Raw genomic sequence first — 22483 nt, forward strand, 5'->3', positions numbered from 1 at the left:
CTGGCGAGCTACGACTTACGACTACGAAAGTGCTACGCCACCATCTACTACAGTAAACAGTACCTTTCAAAGCTAGCTCAGCCGCTGGTGGGGAGCGGAGAGTGGCCGTTCTATACGTAGTATTATTCCTTATTCTATGCCTCGACTACCACACTTTTTTTTTAATTTCTTGCAGCAACATGTGTTCGCCTTAGCTCAAAACATGCTTTTCAGCCCTCCACTAAACTCCGAAGCGACTTCGCTCAACTCCGAAGCAGCTTCGCTCAACTTGGCTCGCTCCGCAAGCCATGTCGTACCTCACAGCGACGTAGCAGACGAGCAGCGCGGCGCCGGCCGCCAGCACCCGCACGACGGGCGACGTGAACAGCTGCGCGCACACCCAGCCCGCGGCGCCCGCGCCCACCATGCACGCCACGGCCGCGCCCGTGCGCAGCCAGTGCGACCACGTGAAGCCGCGCTCCCACTCCACTCTGCAACGTCAACATTCACAGTTAGCACGATATTCATACCCCTTTCACCGACAAACCCTGACATTTCAGTATGATGAGATAGAAGTTGCTTTCACCAACATTTTTGTGTTTTTTTTTTTTTTTTGTTTTGCTGGTATTCTGTGACACGGGAGTCACAGATATAGTTCAGCTTAACATTGATATCGGTATTGATATTAGGTCGGCATTGGTATTGATTTAAAAAAATACAATTTCTCTACAGATTTGTCCAGGAACGTACAATATGCACGTCCCTTTCGTCAAACCTTGTGCGCATGAAACATTTTGTTGTTACCGAATAGATAGTTTATTTGCATGTATTTATTGGTAAGTGGTACTTATAGTTTGTATCCGCAATCTTTCAATTTTTTTTTACATTTTTCCTCACCTTATGGTTGTCTGGAAGAAATAGCTTTAAGCGATAAGGCCGATAATGTATTTAATTAACTTTTTGTAATTATTTCTTCTTATTTTGGTGCAATAAAGTGTATATTTGTATTGTATTGTATAGTTATCCGATCCGAGAAGAGTTATCCGATTAAGAATATACATGTACCTATTAGTCTCCTGCACGATGTAGGGCGTGTTGCAAACCTTGCATTTGAGGCCGTCAGGGGTAGCCGCGCTCTGTAACAATACACACTAATATTAACTACTATAAATAGTCACTGTTATCCTGTCGTACATCGGCTTTCTTCTCAAACAGGGAGCGCCTATTCGAACCCCAATGCCGGACTTGCACCAATGAGATATTAATTTATATCAAGTGCAGTATTTACTTAACATATCACGTTAGTCTAACAGAAAGCTCGGTGAGGTGTGGGTACTCAGTTCATCTTGCACTCTGACTACCACAATTGGGATATAGTCGTGAGCTTAAGTTATGTTAAGTGTTATGTTCACACACATATCCTGCATTTCTGTGTCATGTACCTGTCTCTCTCTTACTATAATAGGGAGGGAATATGAACTTGTATAATTTAAACTTCGCACGAAGTAATAAGTACGTATTTTCAATATAATCTTTGAACGATGAATTTACAAATTAAAAACCTAATATACTTTTTTTTTATTTATGAAGGGATCGGCTGCTAGTCTGCTTCTATGTATGTATATGTACGTACCTCAACGAGCCAGCGTCGCAGGCAGTCGTGGTGCACGGCGGCCACGTCCCCGGTGCAGCGGCACGGTCGTATGAGCGGCTCTGCGCGTGCGCCGTCGTAGCAGATCCAGCAGTCGCGGCCCGACCCCACGCTGCCCACCAGGGAGTCCGTCTCCACATTCTGACGTGAACAAATTTTTTTAGTAGGTTTTTTTAGACATAACGATTTTACAATTAAAAATATTCACACACCGAAACTTACCCAGTTTCTGAGGTGAAATTATACATCATAAATGACACGTGCCTCTACATAAAACATCGTTAAAAAAAATCTTAGGTCGATCATCGCAAATTTATCGTCAAAAGCATCTAAAATAACCTTAATCTATTGTAATAACATAATCCATAAACATACTATACCAAAACCACACAATATAGCCGCTGAACCTAAAGGTATTAGGCCGACCGCGCTTTTGACCAAGCAGCAAACTCGCACCTGTTGTGACTTTTCCTGCGTGTTCGTATGTACTCGCGTACGCACGAAACTAATACGTACAAGAACACCAAATTGCAACCGGCCTTAGAAACTCACCTTAACTTTGGCAGGCAGCTCATCAGCGTCGCCCTCTACATCGACCCCAGTGATTTCCCTGGGCTTGACAAGGACACTGCAAACGACCCTCAGCGCGACCCACTGCCAGTACCAGAACACCCCCACAATGTAGTATAGCTTGTCACTCATGGACATACTCCGGAACTCTGCTATTGTCTAGAATAAGAAGACTTGTCAAACACCTCCCCTATATTTTCATGTTTTAAGCTTTTCTTAAGAACTCATTCAAAAATAAGAAGACTTGTCAAACACTCCCAATCATTTCGTGTTTAAGCTTTTCTTAAGAATTCTGTGATTAAAAAAACTAAAAATTAAGAGTTTGTTTATTATTTGTGAGTGCATTTCAAGTGATTATGTCACAAGTTTACGTACTCTTGTTTGCAATATATGTTGTTTTTATTACTTCATTAAATATTTATTTAATGTCAAAATTTTTAACTATAATCAATTGTAATTACAATAAAAAAGAAACATCATTATGCATCCCTAATTCTCTATAAAAAAATGTAAAATCATTTTTTTCTACATTTTTTTTATTATTTAACGGACAAAATCTTAAAAAAATCTTGACTGTTAATTTTCTTAAACGTTTAAAAAAACTTTATTACATTCTTAATTTATATTTTATGGATTGTGAACAAGGCATACTACATTGACAAGCGTGTTGCGGTGACTCAAAACACACGTAACCGCAATTTAAAAATAAATACTTATATATTTCTATAGCAACCCAAATACGACGACGACAAAGCATAGCATAAGCTGAAGACAGGACGACCCTCGACAAAATGTAATGGAAGGACACAACATGTCCAACAACAAACACATAACCCTCCTTGGGCTCTTTAGTCAGTCGGCCCCATCTCACTCGACCCGGGGGCCGAGTCTACCTAATGTACATTTTGAATCGGTCAACTCGACCCTCTGACAAATTTCATAATTAGTACAGATACGGAGAAAAGTCAATAAGTATCGTCTTTTTTCTAACGACTTTAAACACATTAAACGTTTTAAACAGATTTTTCGGTGTACCAAGTTAAGACCACCAAAAAACCTCAACAATATATTAAAAAGGTACATGTTTAAAAACCTACAAAGTATGTGACTTGATGTGTGAATTTGGAGCACCCTGTTTACTATCTTGTTTACTTGTTTGCTGCTTGCCAGTTTCTCGGAATCGCCCGCTCATACGTAGGTATGATGCGCCTCACTTGTGGCGAATTACCTATTCTACCGGTTCTTTCGTCCATGTATGCGTTTGGCGTTTGACATGTGTACTTTATTTGTTGAATAGTGTTATTAATTAAGTAATGGTATACTTCTGAAGTACAAACTGTAACAATAGCGGAATATTGCATTGAGACAAACCTGCAAGGTTTAGCAATGCGATTCAATTGTATCCTTATGTAAAATGTTTTCAACAATAAATAAATAAAAAAAAAAAAAAAAAAAAAAAAGATTTTTTATTACAAAATTTGATCAACACATGGTGTTTTTTGTCCCTAATATTTTCGTACTTGACTGTACATGGATTTCAACTTAACAATTGTTTTTTTTTTTTTAATTGGGGGCCGAGTTTACCAAAAATAACTAATACGAAAATACGTTACGTCAACTCGGCCACTGGGCCGATTTTATGATGGGGCCGAGCTGACTAAAGAATCCTCTTTGGCAGTAGGGTAAAAAGACATTCGGACTTCGTTCCTAGACGAGATTCGCCGAATACAACAAGCACATACAGAAATACATACGTAAATAGCTTATATATATATATATATATATATATATATATATATATATATATATATAATATGCGCCGGCATCTGAGTGGATTACATTTTAAAGAATTATATTCGATTAATTCTTATAATATAATCCTATCAGACCTGAACTACTGAGCCCAGGTTCGCTCCCAACTGGGAACCTTCAGGCCAGTTGTGGTGAATTGTGTACAGGTTGAGAGCACTCAGCACTCCCTATTTGTCCGGCCAAGTAGTATATTTGCGGCAAATTACAAAAAAATAGGTCCCACTGTTGTGCACAGGCCTCACCTCTGTCAATGGGAGGGAGTATGGAGCATACTCCACCGCGCTGCTCCAGTGCGGGTTGGTGGAGGGGACAGCAATACAACAATAAACTCACAACATATTTAGTGGCGAAATTAACCTGCAGATACTTTTGGGATTTCGTGCCGTATCGCCTATACACCTTATTGTTTCTTTTTTTAAATCGCTCGTCCCTGCTTGACAAGAGCTGCGGGTTCAAGTACCGTCCGAGTTTTTATTGCACAAAAACTATATCGTTTGAGAAAAAATGATTTCAAATACATAAGCTTTTGACTAGACAAATTATAAAATGCTAATCTAGAAATAGAATCCAATCAACAATGACCAAAGATAGATAAAATTTACCTTTTTGACTTGCTTTCGAGTTTTATTTATGAATTAAGTGAGAATGAGTACGACGTTTGACCGCTTTCATTGACGTCACGGGACAGACAGTATTTCCATACAAACTCTAATGAAAATTTCGATTTGACGTTTCGTAAAAAGTATATCTACTATTCAGAGACGGAGGGCAGGAGTCCTAGTGCGGCTTTGAAATATACTACTCTGGGGGCCATCCCACTCGCGTCAGACAGAGTACTGCGGGGCGGAAGGCAAGGGGGAAATCACTGCCCTAAGAGCGTGGCTTTTAAATTAGCGATGATCTTCTTCTATCGTGTGGGTTGTGAGGTGGATTACTAACCTCATCAAACCTGGTGTCAGGGTTACTATTGAGCCGCCAAAGGCTCCTGACATGACTCATGTAACGACTACGTACTTACATCAGTAAGTAGTAACCGGGACCAACAGCTTAACGTGCCTTCCAAAGAACAGATCATCTTACTTATTAGTGATGATGAAAAAGTATCACATTTGACGAAGTTGTCAAATAGCCTATAATTCTATTAAGTTGCAAAGCGCACTATCACGTAGGTACTCTGTACTTTGACCATCATCGTTCCAAAACATAGGCGTTACTTCAATTCCCACATTGCATTAAAAAACACCATTTCTAAACAATATCTCCATAATATTATCACAACACTTCTTCACTTTAAACACTTTAACAGCAACAATTTAAACATCTAGTGCTCCTTACTAGTGTTCCCCACAAATCAATTTAATAATCGATTATTTTAGACTGCAAATTAATATCGATATTTAAAATTCTCCAGTCATATCGATTAATCGATTTTTATCGTTTAGTTTATCGATATATACCGGATTCTTACCGCGTTAAAATCAGGTACTATGTGTTTTAATTATGATAATAACCGCGTAAACCTCAAATAATTCTTTGTATAATCGAAAGGTATTTCGATTATATAGGGGCTCCATTAATTAATCGATTATTCGGCTACACTACTTCCTACTTTGAATACATCTGCCCGATTACTGATTATTTAAACTATTAATGTTTTAGCAAATGTCATTATCTTTAGAGACATAATTTACGACAACAACAATAACAAAATTAAGATAAAGCTCGGACTGAACGTTATCGGACATGAGGTCGTCGGTATATTTATTGACAATGAGGGAGATCCAGCATACGTTCCTCAAACACAATGTAGATGGCGCTGTACACATATTTCTTAGTTTAACCTTCTAATTTCATGGATAATACCGTGGACCGCGGATAGTTGTAATTGGCTTGCAACATACAATACACAATAACATAACATAAACTGCCTATATACGTCCCACTGCTGGGCACAGGCCCCCCCTCAATCAACCGGAGGGGGTATGGAGCACACTCCACCACGCTGCTCCACTGCGGGTTGGTGGAGGTGTTTTTACGGCTAATAGCCGGGACCAACGGCTTAACGTGCCCTCCGAAGCACGGAATCATCTTACTTTTTCGGACAATCAGGTGATTCAAGCCTGAAAAGTCCTTACCAAACAAAGGACAGTCTCACAAAGTGATTTCGACAATTTCCCCATCGGGAATCGAACCCGGACCTCCAGATCTTGAGCCTAACGCTCTAACCACTAGACCACGGAGGCTGTTACACAATACAATACAAATACACTTTATTGCACCAAAATAAAAAGAAATAATTACAAAAACACTCTTAACTAACAACATGTTTTTACCATTTGTAAATCTGATATAGAATAATTTGTTACTATCCCTTTAAATTAATAAATATACATATGCATCTTTTTATCTTTGTTTTTGGGTATAAATAATGTTCCTTGCTATTATACCCAGGCACAGCACATCTTCCACCAATAATTATTCTGATCAAAATATGAAGTAAGAACTAATTTTAAATATATATCGGGTGTTAGTGACATCGTAACGAAAACTTTGAGGGATGATTCAGGCCATGATTCTAACTTGATATCAAGTGGAATTTTCCGTCGCAAAAGTATGGAACGGACAATAATTTAAATAAGCTCTAAAATTTTCATGACTTCTCCGACAGGAAATTCCACTTGATATCGACTCAGAATCATGGTCTGAATCATCCCCTTCAGTATTCGTTACAGTGTCACTAACACCCATACCTACTTGTATGGCTACTGTATGTACTTGTATGGGGTGTAAGTGACATTGTAACGAATACTGAGAGGTATGATTCAGCTAATTATTCTGAGTTAATATCAAGTGGAATTTTCCACCGCAAAAGTATAAAATTGAAAATAATTTAAAAAAAACTAAAAAAATAACATGAATTTTGCGACGGAAAATTCCACTTGATATTAACTCAGAATCATGGTCTGAATCATCCCTCTGAGTATTCGTTACGATGTCACTAACACCCTGTATAAGCTTTTGCCAATAGTAAATTTAAATAATCATGTTCCGATCAATGAGAAATTACCTAAGTAATCACGTTAAATCTGAACAGTGCCATCTTATCTTTATTTTGGAAAACGTAACCTGTCCCTCATCTTATGATGACCCTTTGTATTACTTCAGGCACAATTACATCGTCCACCCATTATTCTGATCAAAATAAAGAGAAGCAATATATGTAGCAACATAATTCTATACATAATGTGATCCAAATATCACGCAACATTTTTTTTTTATACTGGGTGTTAGTGACATCGTAACGAATACTAAGGGGGTTGATTCAGACCATGATTCTGAGTTAAAATCAAGTGGAATTTCGTGTCAAAAAATTCATGAAAATTTTTCTTTTCTTTTGAATTATTTTCCAATCCATACTTTTGCGACGGAAATTTCTACTTGATATCAACTCAGAATCATGGCCTGAACCATCCCTCAAAGTTTTCGTTACGATGTCACTAACACCCTGTATTGCTTCTGCCAATACACTGTATTTTGGAATAAATGTGTACCCGAGTGATGAGAAAATACATAATTATCACGTAAAAGCTGCACAACGCCATCTATATTGTTTTTGGTGAACGTAGCCTGGAGAGTCCCTCAAGAGTAATGACTACATGCCCTCCAAAGCACGGATCATCTTACTTAGTTCGTAATGTCTTAAGTAAACCAGCTCTCGCGGCACGCGGCGCGAAATATATCAAGGACTTCGACGTATATCTAGGATCTTGCCCTTGCCATGCATGTACATTAAGGATATATTATGCTTATTTGTTAAATGTAATCAACATATATTCCAACTCCGTAGAGAACGTTCAAACAGACATGTTAGAGCACAGTATAAAGACATGCTATATCAGCCCCCTTCCAGGTGTTTTATTTATGAAAAAAATGTTTTTAACTTATGTATTTTAATATATAATAAACTACCGGATTGTCTGAAGTCATTGGAAGGAAGCTGTTTTAAGAAAACATTGACAAATTGGTTGTTGGAGAATTGTTTTTATGATTTAAACGATTATTTGTCTTTTAAAACGTAAAATTTTAAATTTATTATGATTGGAAGTTATGTTTTCAAATTGTTAAAATATTTGCATGCCTAGTTAAGGTTGAATACTATGACCTACCGTAATACTATACCATCTTTTGTAAATTGTATTCTGGCAAATAAATGATTGATTGATTGATTGATAGCATTCGCTGTTTTCATGCAGACTCTGCAGGGATCCCAAAGTGATATGACCCTACCGGGTTTCGAATCCGGGACATCCGGTTAAAGAGCCCAATGCTCAATCACTGGACCATGGAGGCCGTTATGATGATTACAAGCTTCAATCTGGCTGAACAAAACATAATATTATGTGCAATTTACACATATGCACCGAATGCCCTTAAGACAATCTCATAATTACCTTACAATTTATACAGCTATTAACGCCAACAGCTGTCAATGTAGCTAATTAAAGAGCATTTTTATTCCTTTGTAAAATACGTAAGCGGCCCTAACCTGAAGCAACTGCCTGTCTGACCTGCCAACCTGCGAAGGGAAAACCAGCTCAATACAGGTTAGGTACATACTCGTACCTCCAAGACGCACGGACTATCTCATCACAAATTTAAGAGCCACGCTCTTGACCGTATAGCATTCTCCATGCTACTTTTTAGGGAAAAATAGGGCAGTGGTTTCCCTCTTGCCTTCCGCCCCGCAGTACTCTGTCTGACGCGAGTGGGATGGCGCCCAGAGTAGTCTATTTCAAAGCCGTACTAGGACTCCTGTCCTCCGCCTCTGAATAGTACTGACAGTTACTGCTACTGCGCGACACACAATGAAATACCTTTTACGAAACGTCGAAACGATACATTCCTACGGAGTTTGTATAGAAAACCACACGTAAGACGTCATCAATAAACGTGGTCAAACGCCGTACTATTTGTTATGTAATCCTTAATTAAAATTCGAAAATCGGTCAAAATCAAAAATGAGATTGAATTTTGATCAGCTTAGACTGCCTTCTATTTCTAGATTCGCATTTTATAATTTATCTTTCACCCAGTCTTCTAGCCTCATCAATTTGTGGTCTTTGGATTCTTTCAATTATACACCATGCCTAGCTATCAGCTGCAGCCATCCCTCGTTCTGTCCAAGGACAGTGTTCGTCACGGAAGGAAAGGAAACATAAATGCAGTTCTTGCTTTGGAAGTACTGGATTTAGCTCAAGGTGAGGAAAGTTTAGCAGCAATCTTGTTATGATAAAGTCTTGAGCCGTGTCAGGAGCTTTTAACGGCTCAATAATAACTATGGCACCAGGGTTGTTGCCAATCAGAATCCTATATACAACGTAATTATCATATTACTTGCTGAAGGTCAATTTAACATTTTTGAATCGACGTCATTTCGCAAGCAATGGCTGAGGAGAAGAAATGACAAGAAACTACAACACCAACACATCTTTTAAATTAATGTGAGGTTCGTCATCGACGTCATAACCCACACGATAGAAGAAGTCTTGATATCTCACGATCATGTTTATAACGCGTCATTTTGAACCTTTGCTGGCGTAGCTTAGACCCTTGACGTGGCTTGAGCAGCAAGGTTTTGATGACGTACCCTGGAGCAATGACGTACCTTGGTATCGTGGTGGTGCGCGAGCAGGTCGGCCAGGCGAGCGTCGTCGAGCTGCCGCGACAGCAGGCGGCGAGGGTTGAGCAGCCACAGCCGCTCGGGTGCCATCGAGTTCCAGAGCACGCACGGGAACCATAGCGCGACGCCGATCTCCGCCAGGCGGAACACCAGGTCGTGCCAGTTGCGGGAAACTACTGGCACTCTGGAACAAACATGAGAGCTTGGTTTTAGTGTCAGATTCTAGAAATCCGTTGAGGGATTTGTATCGAGAATCAAGACCCATTTATTGTGGCAAGCACGGAAAATTGGGAGTCTTTGTATAAATGTTGCTTAAATGAATGTAGGATGTACGAACAATCCGGTGTAAAAGGGAGCGGTGATCAAGTGTTTTCTTATTGCGTCGTGTACTCAATATCAAGAAAACTTCGTGAGGAAACCCAGATTCTCGTGAAATGCTTTTCGGAGGTACGTGACCTAGCTGTATTGGGCTGGTTTTCCCTTCGCGCGTTGGAAGGTCAGACAAGCAACCGCTTCTGTGAATAACCGGACCTGTCAAATCTTCAGGTTAGGTAAGCGGATCCTGTAAAAACGGGATAATTCTAGGAAGATGATTATGATGATGATGATGACTCAATATCTTCCCCTGGCTTTCTCGCACCCCATCGAATTTAGCTACTTCTAACTCGTATTTCTTATTGATTTAGGAGAAGACTGAACAATATATGAATTTCCTTTTGAATTTCGAAGAGAAGACCCTGGAAGTATGTATAGTCTTGGTCTTCCAAGACTGGTGCAGGGCAGCTCTTCAAATCTACCTGTTCACTTGAAGCTAGTTATAAGTTAAGAGTGTCACTCACTTTGTCTTCCAGAACTCGCTGAGCGTCTCGCTGGCGAGGAAGCCGGCGATGAGGATCAGCATCAACGCCTGGCTGACGAGCCCGACGCGGGACTGATGCAGCTGTGACTGGTTCACGCTCTTCGGATCAACCACGCCGCTGGCGTCCGCCAGGTCCGTTTGGATGCCCTGTAGAAGATATCGGTTTGTGAACTTAAGGTTCAATAGGACTGGCTGATGGCAATCTTCATAATAACATAAACATAAATGGGTTGTTCTTCTTTTTTATCGACAATGATCTGTCCTTCGTTCTGCTTCTGATAAGTTATGTTTTAGAATTTTATTTCATGTTTTGATTGTCCAAAAATATAGTTATCTTATTATACTCAAAATACAAGCAAAATACTAATCGGTTCCTCAATTAGTTATTAACGTAGCTTGATCGTTTTTCACAAAATTATGTGACAGAGTGGTAAATTGAAATGCTGTCTCCGATGAAAAGGGCCACTCTGTCACAATATTTTTTGGAATGCGCCTGCAAAGAAAAGTATGTTACCAAGATAAAGAGAACCACTAAATAGTCCTCTACAGACACATCTTTATATGATGTTTTAAAATATTTATTGCCGTTATAATTTTAAAGATGTTAAATCCGATAAATCGAGAAAATGTCTTTTTATTGTCGATAAAAAAGAAGAACGACCCAAATACCTACGTATACCTTGTCTTCTGTCCTACTTGTATACTGTTCTTTTCTTGTATGATCATGTAAGAACTTTTTATTATATAAATATCTTATATACGTCCCATTGCTGGGTACAGGATTCCGCTCAATCCACACAAAGGCTTGTAAACTTCTGTCCTGAACCCAACGTTATTCAAACAAATAAAAAATAAAAAGGTCATTCTTTGAAGGACTGGAAATAAATATATACGATTGATCAGAGTCGTGTCGTAAAAATCCACTAAAGGATATCGCCATCTCCAATAACACCATAGTTTATGACTGGGAGAATGTACTGTAGATTGATCCCCAAAGTGGCAGGCAGAAGTGAATTATAGATATAGTATATACACCCACTCCTCGCCAGCTATGTAATAAGGGGTGAGCTTAATGCCATTAACCAGGCCCAAAATCTGGGTACAATGGGATATCAATTATCTTAACCAGGTGATATCAATTTTATTTATAATCCAAACATGAATTCAAACTCATAAAGCCGTATTTTTAGAAGCTTTCCTGGAAGGCTGGCCGGAGGAACTAGAGAGAGAATCCTGGAAGAAATAGAGGGAAGCCTTTGCCGAGCAATGGGACACCTCAGGCTAGATGAGATAAAGTGGAATTCAGAGCCCGAGCCGGGATTGGAACCTGTGACACTACAATGTACAGTCATGAGCAATATCATGTACCCACTTTAGAACCCTATCGCACTATCATGTTTGATATTCAATGAGACTTACGGTTTAATTTGTCAAAAAAGTTAATGTGACATGGTTTCAAAGTGTATACATATTAGTACTCGTGACCGTAAGTCACCCGTTCTCAGAACAGGGCTATGACGGATATCGCGGTTCAAGAACACATCCCGATCAAAGTGACAGATCCTTTCAAATGATACATGGCTTAAAACAGTTTTCGATTTTGGTTTGATATTGATTCATACCTGCTTAGTGACGAGCGTGTCCTGCACATCGTCTCCGTCTGCCGCCGTGGAGGGTCCTGGTCGTGGTGATATAATGGTGCAAACTTTGGTCTCCTTCAGGAACTCGCCGCGAAGCTGCAACACGCAACAGTCGCTGTTAAATAGCTGTAAGTACATTCCCACTATCCTATCCTGACTTATTGTGGACTAGTCTGTCCCTGGAAGTACTCTATGGATGAGAACCACAAATAGGCTGGTTTCCAACTAGTCAAATCAGTTACTTATTACTAAACGTCAAAACACATAATTACTCTGGAATTTGTATGAAAAAGAACACGGTGACGTCATAGAAAAACGTGATAAAATGTCGGACTTATTATTACGTTTTTCTTAATTAAAATTCACAAATAAGTTAAAAAGAAAGTGTTTTTCGTTAGTTTTAGATCTGTCTTTATTTAGTAATCAGAATTTCATAATTTATCTTGAACCTAGTGCACGAGTCAATTGACAAGACGCAAGAGCTATTACACAGTAAAACTATGAAAGTAAAATTAAATAAGAAATAAAAAAAGGTGCAGGCGAACACACCGCGATCAAATCTAGGATGTTTTAAAGAATGACCAGTGGGGTTAAAAAGGCTCAGCTGCTTGTCTTCCCGGGCATGTCGTAAAAACCGACAGAGGGATTGTGTCCTCTAACATGATGGACTAATGTTATGGGCGATAGGCTGATCCCTTATCACCATAAGGTTCATCATATCCAGCTTACAACATCGTATCAACAGTGGCTGCAAGTTGTCTTTGATTACTTGTGGCTCTGCCCACCCCATTAGGGATTACGGGCGTGAGTTTATGTATGTATGTATGTAGTTGCAACAGGATATTGGAACATTCCCACGGAAATCTAGTATAGTAGGTTTTCATTCAGATTAAAGAGAAGGCGAACTTCGAAGGAAGTGGAGTTAGTTAGTGGGCTCTGTTTTCCGCATTTAGATTCTGAGATGGCCCATTATGCGTGCTATTTTTGACTACGTAAGGACTCCTTCCAGAAGCTCAGAAGCCTCCTCAGAAGCTCGAAGGAAGTGGAAGAATTTGCCTTTGATAGACAAGCATCGAGAATGCTACACCGACAAGATGATGATGATGCAAACTAATAACAAAACGAACCTCCTCAAACGTATCTAAAGATGCATTGGACCTTAACAAAACAATAAGCACCAGATCTTACCCGACACCTAATAGCAAGTTCAACATGTTTTAAATAAACAGACAGACGTGTTAAACACGACTGAACAAATTTACACATCACTCCAAACTACAATACCTATATAGTATAAGGAGAAGATTAATACAGGGTGTTAGTGACATCGTAACGAATACTGAGGGGGCGATTCAGATTATGATTCTGTGTTAATATCAAGTTGAGACGATGGGACCATTTGGCCCGGAGACAAAAAGTTTCATTAAAGACCTTTCGGATCGTCTTGTCGAGGCAACGCATGACCCAAGGGCTGGCAAGAGCTGTTCAAAGGGGAAATGCTGCCAATCTTTTGGGCACTTTGCCTCGGTGTGATGCTTTGGAGGAGTTTTTCTATTTGCAGATGTTGCTGAGCTTCTGGAAGGAGTTAGGTTGGCTTACGTAATCAACAATAGCACGCATAATGGGCCATCTTACAGTCTAAATGCGGAAAGCAGAGCCCACTAACTAAGTAACTTCACTTCCTTGGACGTTAGCCTTCTGTGTGTTGTTTTGGGTTTAATAAATTACTGTTACTTTTTTATATATTGAGGAGCTCGTTGGCGCAGCGGTAAACGCGTTCGGTCTGCGATTGTTGAAGTTAAGCAACTTTCGCAAAGGCCGGTCATAGGATGGGTGACCACAAAAAAAAAAGTTTTCATCTCGAGCTCCTCCGTGCTTTGGAAGGCACGTTAAGCCGTTGGTCCCGGCTGCATTAGCAGCCGTTAATAACCATCAATCCGCACTGGGCCCGCGTGATGGTTTAAGGCCCGATCTCCCTATCCATCCATAGGGAAGGCCCGTGTCCCAGCAGTGGGGACGGTAATGGGCTGATGATGATGACTTTTTTTATATCAAGTGGAATTTTCCGTCGTCATCATGAGCTGAATCATCCCCCTCAGCATTCTTTACTATGTCACTTACACCCCATACGGGTACGTAAGGGTGTTAGTGACACTGTAATAAAAAGTTTGGGGGATGATAATTCAGGCCTTGATTCTGAGTTCACAATTTCTTGTCGGAAAATTCCACTTGATATCAACTCAGAATGGTCTGAATAATCCCTCAAATGATTACGGTTTCACTAACACCCTGTATATAAAGACAAGATCTACATTCAAAACAATATATTCATTCTGATCGCAGTTTACAAAGGACGGACCTTCCGCTAGTAATGTGCAGATGAGTTGACTCAATGACTCAGATACAATGAATGAGTGACAATAGATCACCTCTGTAAAGTTCCCATAACAACGACGTAGTAGTTTAAATATGGAATACGTTTATTTGCATTTTAAAAATGGATCGAATAGTTGACGGAAATGGGAATTTCTCACGCGAAATATTTTATTATCGTCGAGTCATATCGTAAACCACGAACGCGCCGTTTTGAAAAATAACATTCTTTTTTTGAAAATTTAGTTTTCATTTTTTAATCTGGATTGAAACTAGCGTGTCTTTTGCGAGGTTTTGTTAACAAAAATCACATTCGAATGATATTTTTCAAAAAAAAAAACCCTACGTGGATTTCCCTACAAAGAGACGTATGACGTCATCCATAAACGTGGTCAAACGTCGCACTATTTGTTATGTAATTCTTAATTTAAATTCGTAAATCATTTAAAAAGAAAAATGAGACTGAATTTAATGATCCTAAATTGCCTTCTATTTCTAGATTAGCATTTTATAATTTATCTTTAACCCAGACTTCTAGCCCCATCAAATTGTGGTCTTTGTATTTGTTCTTTGGAAAATGAGATTGAATTTTAAAACCTACTTCTTCACTACCTTGTCAACTAAAACGACCTCCGTGGGCCAGTGGTTAAGCGTTGGGCTCACGATCCGGAGGTCCCGGGTTCGAATCCCGGTGGGGACATATTACAAAATTCACTTTGTGATCCCTAGTTTGGTTAGGACATTACAGGCTTGATTGTCCGAAAGTAAGATGATCCGTGCTTCGGAAAGCACGTTAAGCCGTTGGTCCCGGGTACTATTTACTGATGTAAGTGAGTAATCGTTACATGAGCCGTGTCAGGAGCCTTTGGCGGCTCAATCATAACCCTGACACCAGGGTTGATGAGGCTGGTATTCCACCCCACAACCCACACTATAAAAAGATCTTAAGTAAGATCAATTTATTGTGTCTCGTTGTCCTGTAAACCGCGTGGTATCAATTATTATCTATGACCCTAACATTAAATTAAAACTCATAAAGTAGAATTCACAAAAAACAACACGGCCAAACTCACTCGATACGTCACTATACAACCAAAAAGCAATATATTATCTATTATGTGACGCCATGCAAAGCCTTGTCCATACACCACGATTATTGCGTGCCATAAAAGAGATAATGTTGTATTGTATTGTGTAATTGACGATTTGCGTGCCTCAAGTTCAAGACAGCCCTGCGAAGCCCCGATTGAGGCAGGAAGGAAGACCTCGTATACTATTGATTTGCACTAAATGATTGATGAGTATTTTTTTTTTGTATTGTACCATCCTCTCCAATGCATTGACTTCTAAGAAGGTTGCCTATTGTGCTATCTATCCAGTTATTACTGCCATATATGCGACTCTTCTTCTATCGTGTCGGTTGTGAGATGGATCAACGACCTCATCACAACCTTGGTTACTATTGAGCCGCCAAAGGCCCCAGACATGGCTCATATAACGACTACGTACTTATATCTGTAAGTAGTAACCGGGACCAATGGCTTAACGTGCCTTCCTTTCGGACAATCAGGTGATCAGCCTTTAATGTCCTAACCAAACTAGGGATCACAAAGTGATTTTTGTGATATGTCCCCATCGGGATTCGAACCCGGGACTTCCGGATCGTGAGCCCAACGCTCAACCACTGGACCACAGAGGTCGTTTAAACATGTTACCTTGAAGTAAACTTCGACGCCGTATATCAGGAAGAAGATGACCACGATGAACAGCAGGACGGCGTAGCACCCATTAAACACGTGCTGGTAGAAGCTCTGCAACAATACAATGCAAGTAAGTAAACTGCGCACGTAACATAATATACACAAACAGCCTATATACATCCCAGTGCATTTATACAGCACAGCATTTATACCCAAAACAAAGATAAAATATGCTATTATTCATTGGATTTGAAGTTTAAAGGAAGAAAAAACTTAACAACACCACCTATCGTGTTTTTGGGGATAGCCGATTGGAAAGGCCCTCATTCTTACCGCGCATTGAGAAGATTGTAAAATGTTACCTTATTGAAATATAATCAATAATTGTACCAATAATTGAAAAAAAAATTAAATAATTGAGGAGCTCGGTGGCGCAGCGGTTAACGCGCTCGGTCTGCGATTGTTGAAGTTAAGCAACTTTCGCAAAGGCCGGTCATAGGATGGGTGACCACAAAACAAAAAGGAAGTTTTCATCTCGAGCTCCTCCGTGCTTTGGAAGGCACGTTAAGCCGTTAGCAGTCGTTAATAACCATCAATCCGCACTGGGCCCGCGTGATGGTTTAAGGCCCGATCTCCCTATCCATCCATAGGGAAGGCCCGTGCCCCAGCAGTGGGGACGCTAATGGGCTGATGATGATGACCAATAATTAAAACATATCGGGTTCTTACCGCGTCTAAATCAGGGATATGAGACTCCCGATATTACGACACTGTTGCAAGTGCCATGATCACGGGATGACTGATGAGATTGGAGTAGAGTAGGTAGATCCATAATAAGAACCCGATATTATGTGTTTTAATTATGATAATAACCGCGTAAACTTAAAACAGTTGTACCAATAACTGGTCGTACTGTTTAATAGTGTTACATGAGCCATGTCAGCTGAATAGTAACCCTGGCACCAGGTTTTACGAGGTCGGTATTCCACCTCACAAGCCACAAGATAAGAAGAAGTAATTCCCTTAATTTTCAATAATAAAATATACATCCTTGGAATGTTGGATATACAAATTTGATGGTAACACTTACGTCATCAATGGGCTAGCAATGGCGGCTTGTCATAGGATTGAGCATACCTGGTTTTCTTATACCATGCTTTGACAGATCTAATTCTCACCGCGCATTGAGACGATTGTAAAATGTTATCTTATTTAAATATATTCAATAATTGTACTGAACTGGGGGGTTAAAATGGCCACATCGAAGCAATTTATCTAAGAAAGCAATATTGCTATTTGACATTTGTTTGCATTGCGCACTTTCTTTTATATGCGCAAATGTCAAATTGCAATATTGCTTTCTTAGATGAATTGCTTCGATGTGGCCATTTTAACCCCCATGTTGCTCTGTTTAATAGTGAGCCATATCAGCTCAATAGTAACCCTGGCACGAGGGTTGACGACGTCTCGGTAGAGGATTCGATCCCGGTCTTGTTTTGTAATCCCGGGATTTCGGGATTATCTAAAGTTAATATCGGGATGCCGGGATAGTCCCGGGATTCGTTAAATTCAATCCCGAAAATTTTGTAACTAAAATATGACCGGGATCCCGGGATCGAATCCTCTAGACGTCCGGCGTTGATCTCGCAACCCACACGAGAGAACTCACCCTCTTCTCGGCGGAGGTGTCAGCAACGTTGGTGGTGACGACCTCAGCGGCCAGCAAGCTGTAGCTGATCAGGTTGAAGGTGACGAACGCCAGGAACGACTTGGAGAGGAACCTCGGCCGCTCCCAGCGTATGTCGCGTAGATGGAATACCTGGGACAAACAAGATTGTTCTCAATGAACGAGTCATAAATAATAATACCGCCTTCGTGGTCCAGTGGTTTGAGCGTCGGACTCACGATCAGGAGGTCCCGAGTTCGAATCCCGGTGGGGACAAATCACAAAAATCACCTTGTGATCCCTAGCTTGGTTAGGACATTACAGGCTGATCACCTAATTGTCCGAAAGTAAAATGATCTGTGCTTTGGACGACACGTAAAGCCGTTGGTCCCGGTTACTACTGATGTAAGTATGTAGTCGTTACATGAGTCATGTCAGGGACCTTTGGCGGCTCAATAATAACCCTGACACCAGGGTTGTTGAGGCTCGTAATCCACCTCGCAACCCACACGATAAGAAAAAGGACAATGGTGCTGGTTTCAGTACACACCAACTAATGTTATTTTATGTTATATCTGTCATTTTCTTATCCGCCAAAAAGGAAAAACCCGTGTGTTCGAGAGGCATAAAATTTATGGAACACAAGTCAATTTTAGGCAGAAATTTAAACAAGCCCTCCCAAAATGTTGTATTAGCCAATAACCCAACAGAATTAAGTTAACAGGACACGTCGAATTGCTTGCAACTAACTAAAATATCAGCGAGTTGCCTATTTTATTGATTTTGAATAAAACACTTGTCAATCTTCCGTCCATTTCCTCTACGGCAGATAAGAAAATGACAGGTATAACATAAAATAGAATTAGGAGATGTTTGCAGGATTCGGAGTCAATATTGCACATATAAATAATACAACTTTAGGTACACAATCGCTCAATAGAACTGCAGTGAAAAACAATGACTAACCATTCACGCACGATTGGTCGTGTTAATTAATGACGCCTACATAAAGTGTCGTTTCTGTTTGGTTTTTTTATTTATTTATACAAACAGCCTACGTCCCACTGCTGGGTACAGGACTCCCCTCAATCAACCGAAGGGGGTATGGATCATACTCCACCACGCTGCTCCACTGCGGATTGATGTAGGTGTTTTTACAACTAATAGCTTAATGATTTAACGTGTCTTCTGAAGCACGGAATCATCGGACACCAAAAAATGGAATTGAATATAATTTAAAAAAAAACACACAAAAATTTTTACCAATTTTCCGACAGGCAATTCCACTTGCTATCAACTCAGAATCATGGTCTGAATCATACCATTTTTTCATTACGAGGTTCAGCTGAAAATCAGCGTTGTGGCACTCCCTCAATGTAGGAGTGTCACAACATCTTGCTGAGCTGATGTCCCTTTTTAGAGATAAGGTTTTAATTCATTATTTTGTTCATTTTTCTATTGTGTGTACCACCTACTTGTTTCTAAAATAAATGTTTTCTTTCTTTCTTTCTTTAACACCCTGTGTGTATAGATTATTATCGCCGTCAACTAGGTTCCACTAGATTTTGATTGATTACATAAATGTCAAAGTACCTTGTATATTTTCCTTATTACTGCGGGGAAAACCAATATTATTTTAACAGTGAGGTAAATACAGTAGCTTTCGTTACCATACTTTAGAGCCGTGGTAACCCAGTATTCGTTACGATGTTACTAACACCCATACCTACTTGTATGGCTACCTGTACAGTCATGAGCAATATAATGTACCCACTTTAGGACTCTGTCGCACTAACATATTTGACATTTAATGAGACTTACAGTTTCAATTTGTCAAAAAAGTTAATGTGACATGGTACCAAAGTGTATACATATTAATGCTCGTCACCGTACGTACTTGTACGGGGTGTAAGTGACATCGTAAGGAACACTGAGAGGGATGATTAAGCTCATTATTCTGAGTTTATATCAAGTGGAAATTCCCATCGCAAAAGTATAGAAATGAAAATCATTTTTAAAAAAATCATGTGTTTTGCGAGTGATGAACATATAAACAGCCTACACACGTCCCAATGTAGGGCCTTGTGTACGTCCTGTGATGTTATTCTCTTGTATGTTTGTTCTTCGTATTGTTCTTTATAATTAGTACTAAGTTGAGACGTTTTTATTTTTAGACAAATAAATGCAGTCATGTACCTAGTGCTGTAGCGCAAGATATCACTGTGATAACCGGACTTGCACAAATCAATGAATAACATAATATAACGCCTGTGAAGACCTCAACGGTTGCAGAGGCGAAGATGGGAGCCATCGGTACGGCAAGGCAGGACGGAAGGGGCAAGTCACAGGGACTGTAACCTGGAACCTGACAGAGGGCAGCAGTAACTGTCAGTATTATTCAGAGGCGGAGGACAGGAGTCCTAGTATGGCTTTGTAATAGACTACTCTGGGCGCTATCCCACTTGGTCCATAATGGTCGAGCTGACTGTTAGACCAACGTGATAGGTGAGCCGCATCGCCGTCTATAATGGTCGAGCCGACTGTGTTAGTGAAAACTGTCCGAGCTTTCTGTTACACCAACGTGATAGGTGAGCCGTATCGCCGTATATAATGGTCGAGCCGACTGTGTTAGTGAAAACTGTCCGAGCTGTCTGTTAGACCAACGTGATAGGTGGCGAGCCGTATCGCCGTCTATAATGGTCGAGCCGACTGTGTTAGTGAAAACTGTCCGAGCTTTCTGTTACACCAACGTGATAGGTGAGCCGTATCGCCGTATATAATGGTCGAGCCGACTGTGTTAGTGAAAACCAGCATCCGGCGCTAACAATACTCCGGATAGTCTAATCAAAACGAAACACAATACCTTATTCTCTTAAGACACTAATCGTCAAAAACAAGAAATGTTTGTTAGACTAGCACATGTTACGATTACAAAACCACAATTGTTTAACAACGAAACGATAAGTCAATCGATTGTCGATTGGCTGAAACAACTCGATTCATTTTATCCGTTTACGTTCCGGTCGTAAAAATTGTTTGATTTAAATTGATGAATTTCAAGTAAAACTCTGTACCCGCATATTATACCCGTTATAGTTTTGGGCATAGAAGGTAACAGGTCCGAAAGTAACACATAAACTCACGACTAGATCCCATTTGGGGTAGTCAGAGGTACATCCATCGCAAGATGAACTAAGGGTTGTATTAATAAACTAATCTCAGCTCCGAGACTGCCCTCAACATCATGTCAATATGACATTTTTATACAAAACAGGGACTTGAGCATCGCCTTGAGGGCAGTCTCAGCTTCTTCTATCGTATGGATTGTGAGGTGAATTACCAATCCCATCAACCCTGGTGTCAGGGTTATAACTGAGCCGCCATAGGCCCCTGACATGACTCATGTAACGACTACGTACTTACATCAGTAAGTTATAACCGGGACCAACGGCTTAACGTGCCTTCCGAAGCACGGATCTAGTGTCAGGTCAGTCGGAGTAGTCTCAGCTGAGATTAGTTTATTAATACCACCCTAAGTACCCACACCTAGCCGAGGATTCTGTTAGCAGGTACGAATACCGCGACAAATTGAGTACATCTCAGCATGAAGCTGATGCTGACCACGATCCTCAGATATGAGGGACCGACCCAAGAGAGAGAGAGATTTCATCGTTTTATACAACTGCCATCATCTCCCTAGCGTTATCCCGTTTTCGCAGGGTCCGCTGACCTAACCTGAAGATTTGACAGGTTTGGTTTTTTTTACAGAAGCAGCTACCCTTCCAGCCCGAAGCAAAAACAAAAGACCCTCATTAAAGGTTAGGTCACCTACCTCTGTCGCATTTTACACCCGTAAGTCGGATATATGAATGATAATTTACATTTTAAACGTCATTCCTTCGAAGACGATTTAAGTCTTTCAAATATAATGCTCTCAGGCAACGCCCTGAGCCGAGAATCGCGCCCAACTCGGGGGCACCCTCAGGCCTGTTGTCTTAAATTTTGTACCCTCAGCGCTCCCCATATGTCTGGCCAAGTAGTTAATGCCCTTTGCGGCAAATCTACAACAGTATAGTAGTCTTTTGGCTCTATCCACTCTTGTTGAGATTATTAAAGTTGAATTTAGAAGCTCAAAAAACTCTAATATTTTGTAAAAGCTCGTTGACCCCAAAGTTCGTTGAACTTATCGTATGACACCTCCAATGGTCAGCCTAATTGATGTAGTTATCATAATCTTATGATGAAAAATAATCTTATGATGGTAAATGGCCTAAACTGTGCAAGCGAGATGCGCTTTTAGACTTCTTTTTCCTTTTTTCTCATTTAAGCTATCTTTGCTGTAGTTAATTTTGCATGCCGTTGTCACCTATAATTAGGGTAACAATTACTCTTGTTTACATATAAGTAACTTGTAATGTATTTATTGTTGTGAACTCTGTTGGTGACCATAAATAAATAAATAAGATGTCTTCCAATGTATTATTGACACTGGGAGCATCAACTTAACGTGCTCTCTGACTTGAAATTATAATCTTTTACAAATCTCTGTGAGC

At 40.1% G+C, this 22483-nt stretch overlaps 2 protein-coding genes across 6 annotated transcripts in view; one reads left to right on the forward strand and one right to left on the reverse strand.

The window, feature by feature from the left end:
• The window catches only part of LOC126376708 (uncharacterized), a 251230-nt gene that overhangs the window by 113079 nt on the left and 115668 nt on the right, over positions 1-22483 (forward strand). The gene's annotated exons all lie outside the window — the stretch shown is intronic.
• Positions 1-22483, reverse strand: part of LOC126376539 (uncharacterized) — a 68609-nt gene that overhangs the window by 6398 nt on the left and 39728 nt on the right. For all 4 annotated transcript variants that reach the window (XM_050024002.1, XM_050024003.1, XM_050024005.1 and 1 more), the window contains 8 exons: positions 17934-18083; positions 16280-16375; positions 12174-12287; positions 10532-10698; positions 9678-9876; positions 1613-1771; positions 1045-1115; positions 297-470 (listed from right to left, as the gene is read on the reverse strand). In XM_050024002.1, coding sequence (XP_049879959.1) covers positions 297-470; positions 1045-1115; positions 1613-1771; positions 9678-9876; positions 10532-10698; positions 12174-12287; positions 16280-16375; positions 17934-18083 — 1130 coding nt within the window. The remainder of the gene's footprint in view (positions 1-296; positions 471-1044; positions 1116-1612; positions 1772-9677; positions 9877-10531; positions 10699-12173; positions 12288-16279; positions 16376-17933; positions 18084-22483) is intronic.

This window comes from Pectinophora gossypiella, chromosome 21 (assembly GCF_024362695.1).
Source record: "Pectinophora gossypiella chromosome 21, ilPecGoss1.1, whole genome shotgun sequence".
Classification (NCBI taxonomy): domain Eukaryota; kingdom Metazoa; phylum Arthropoda; class Insecta; order Lepidoptera; family Gelechiidae; genus Pectinophora; species Pectinophora gossypiella.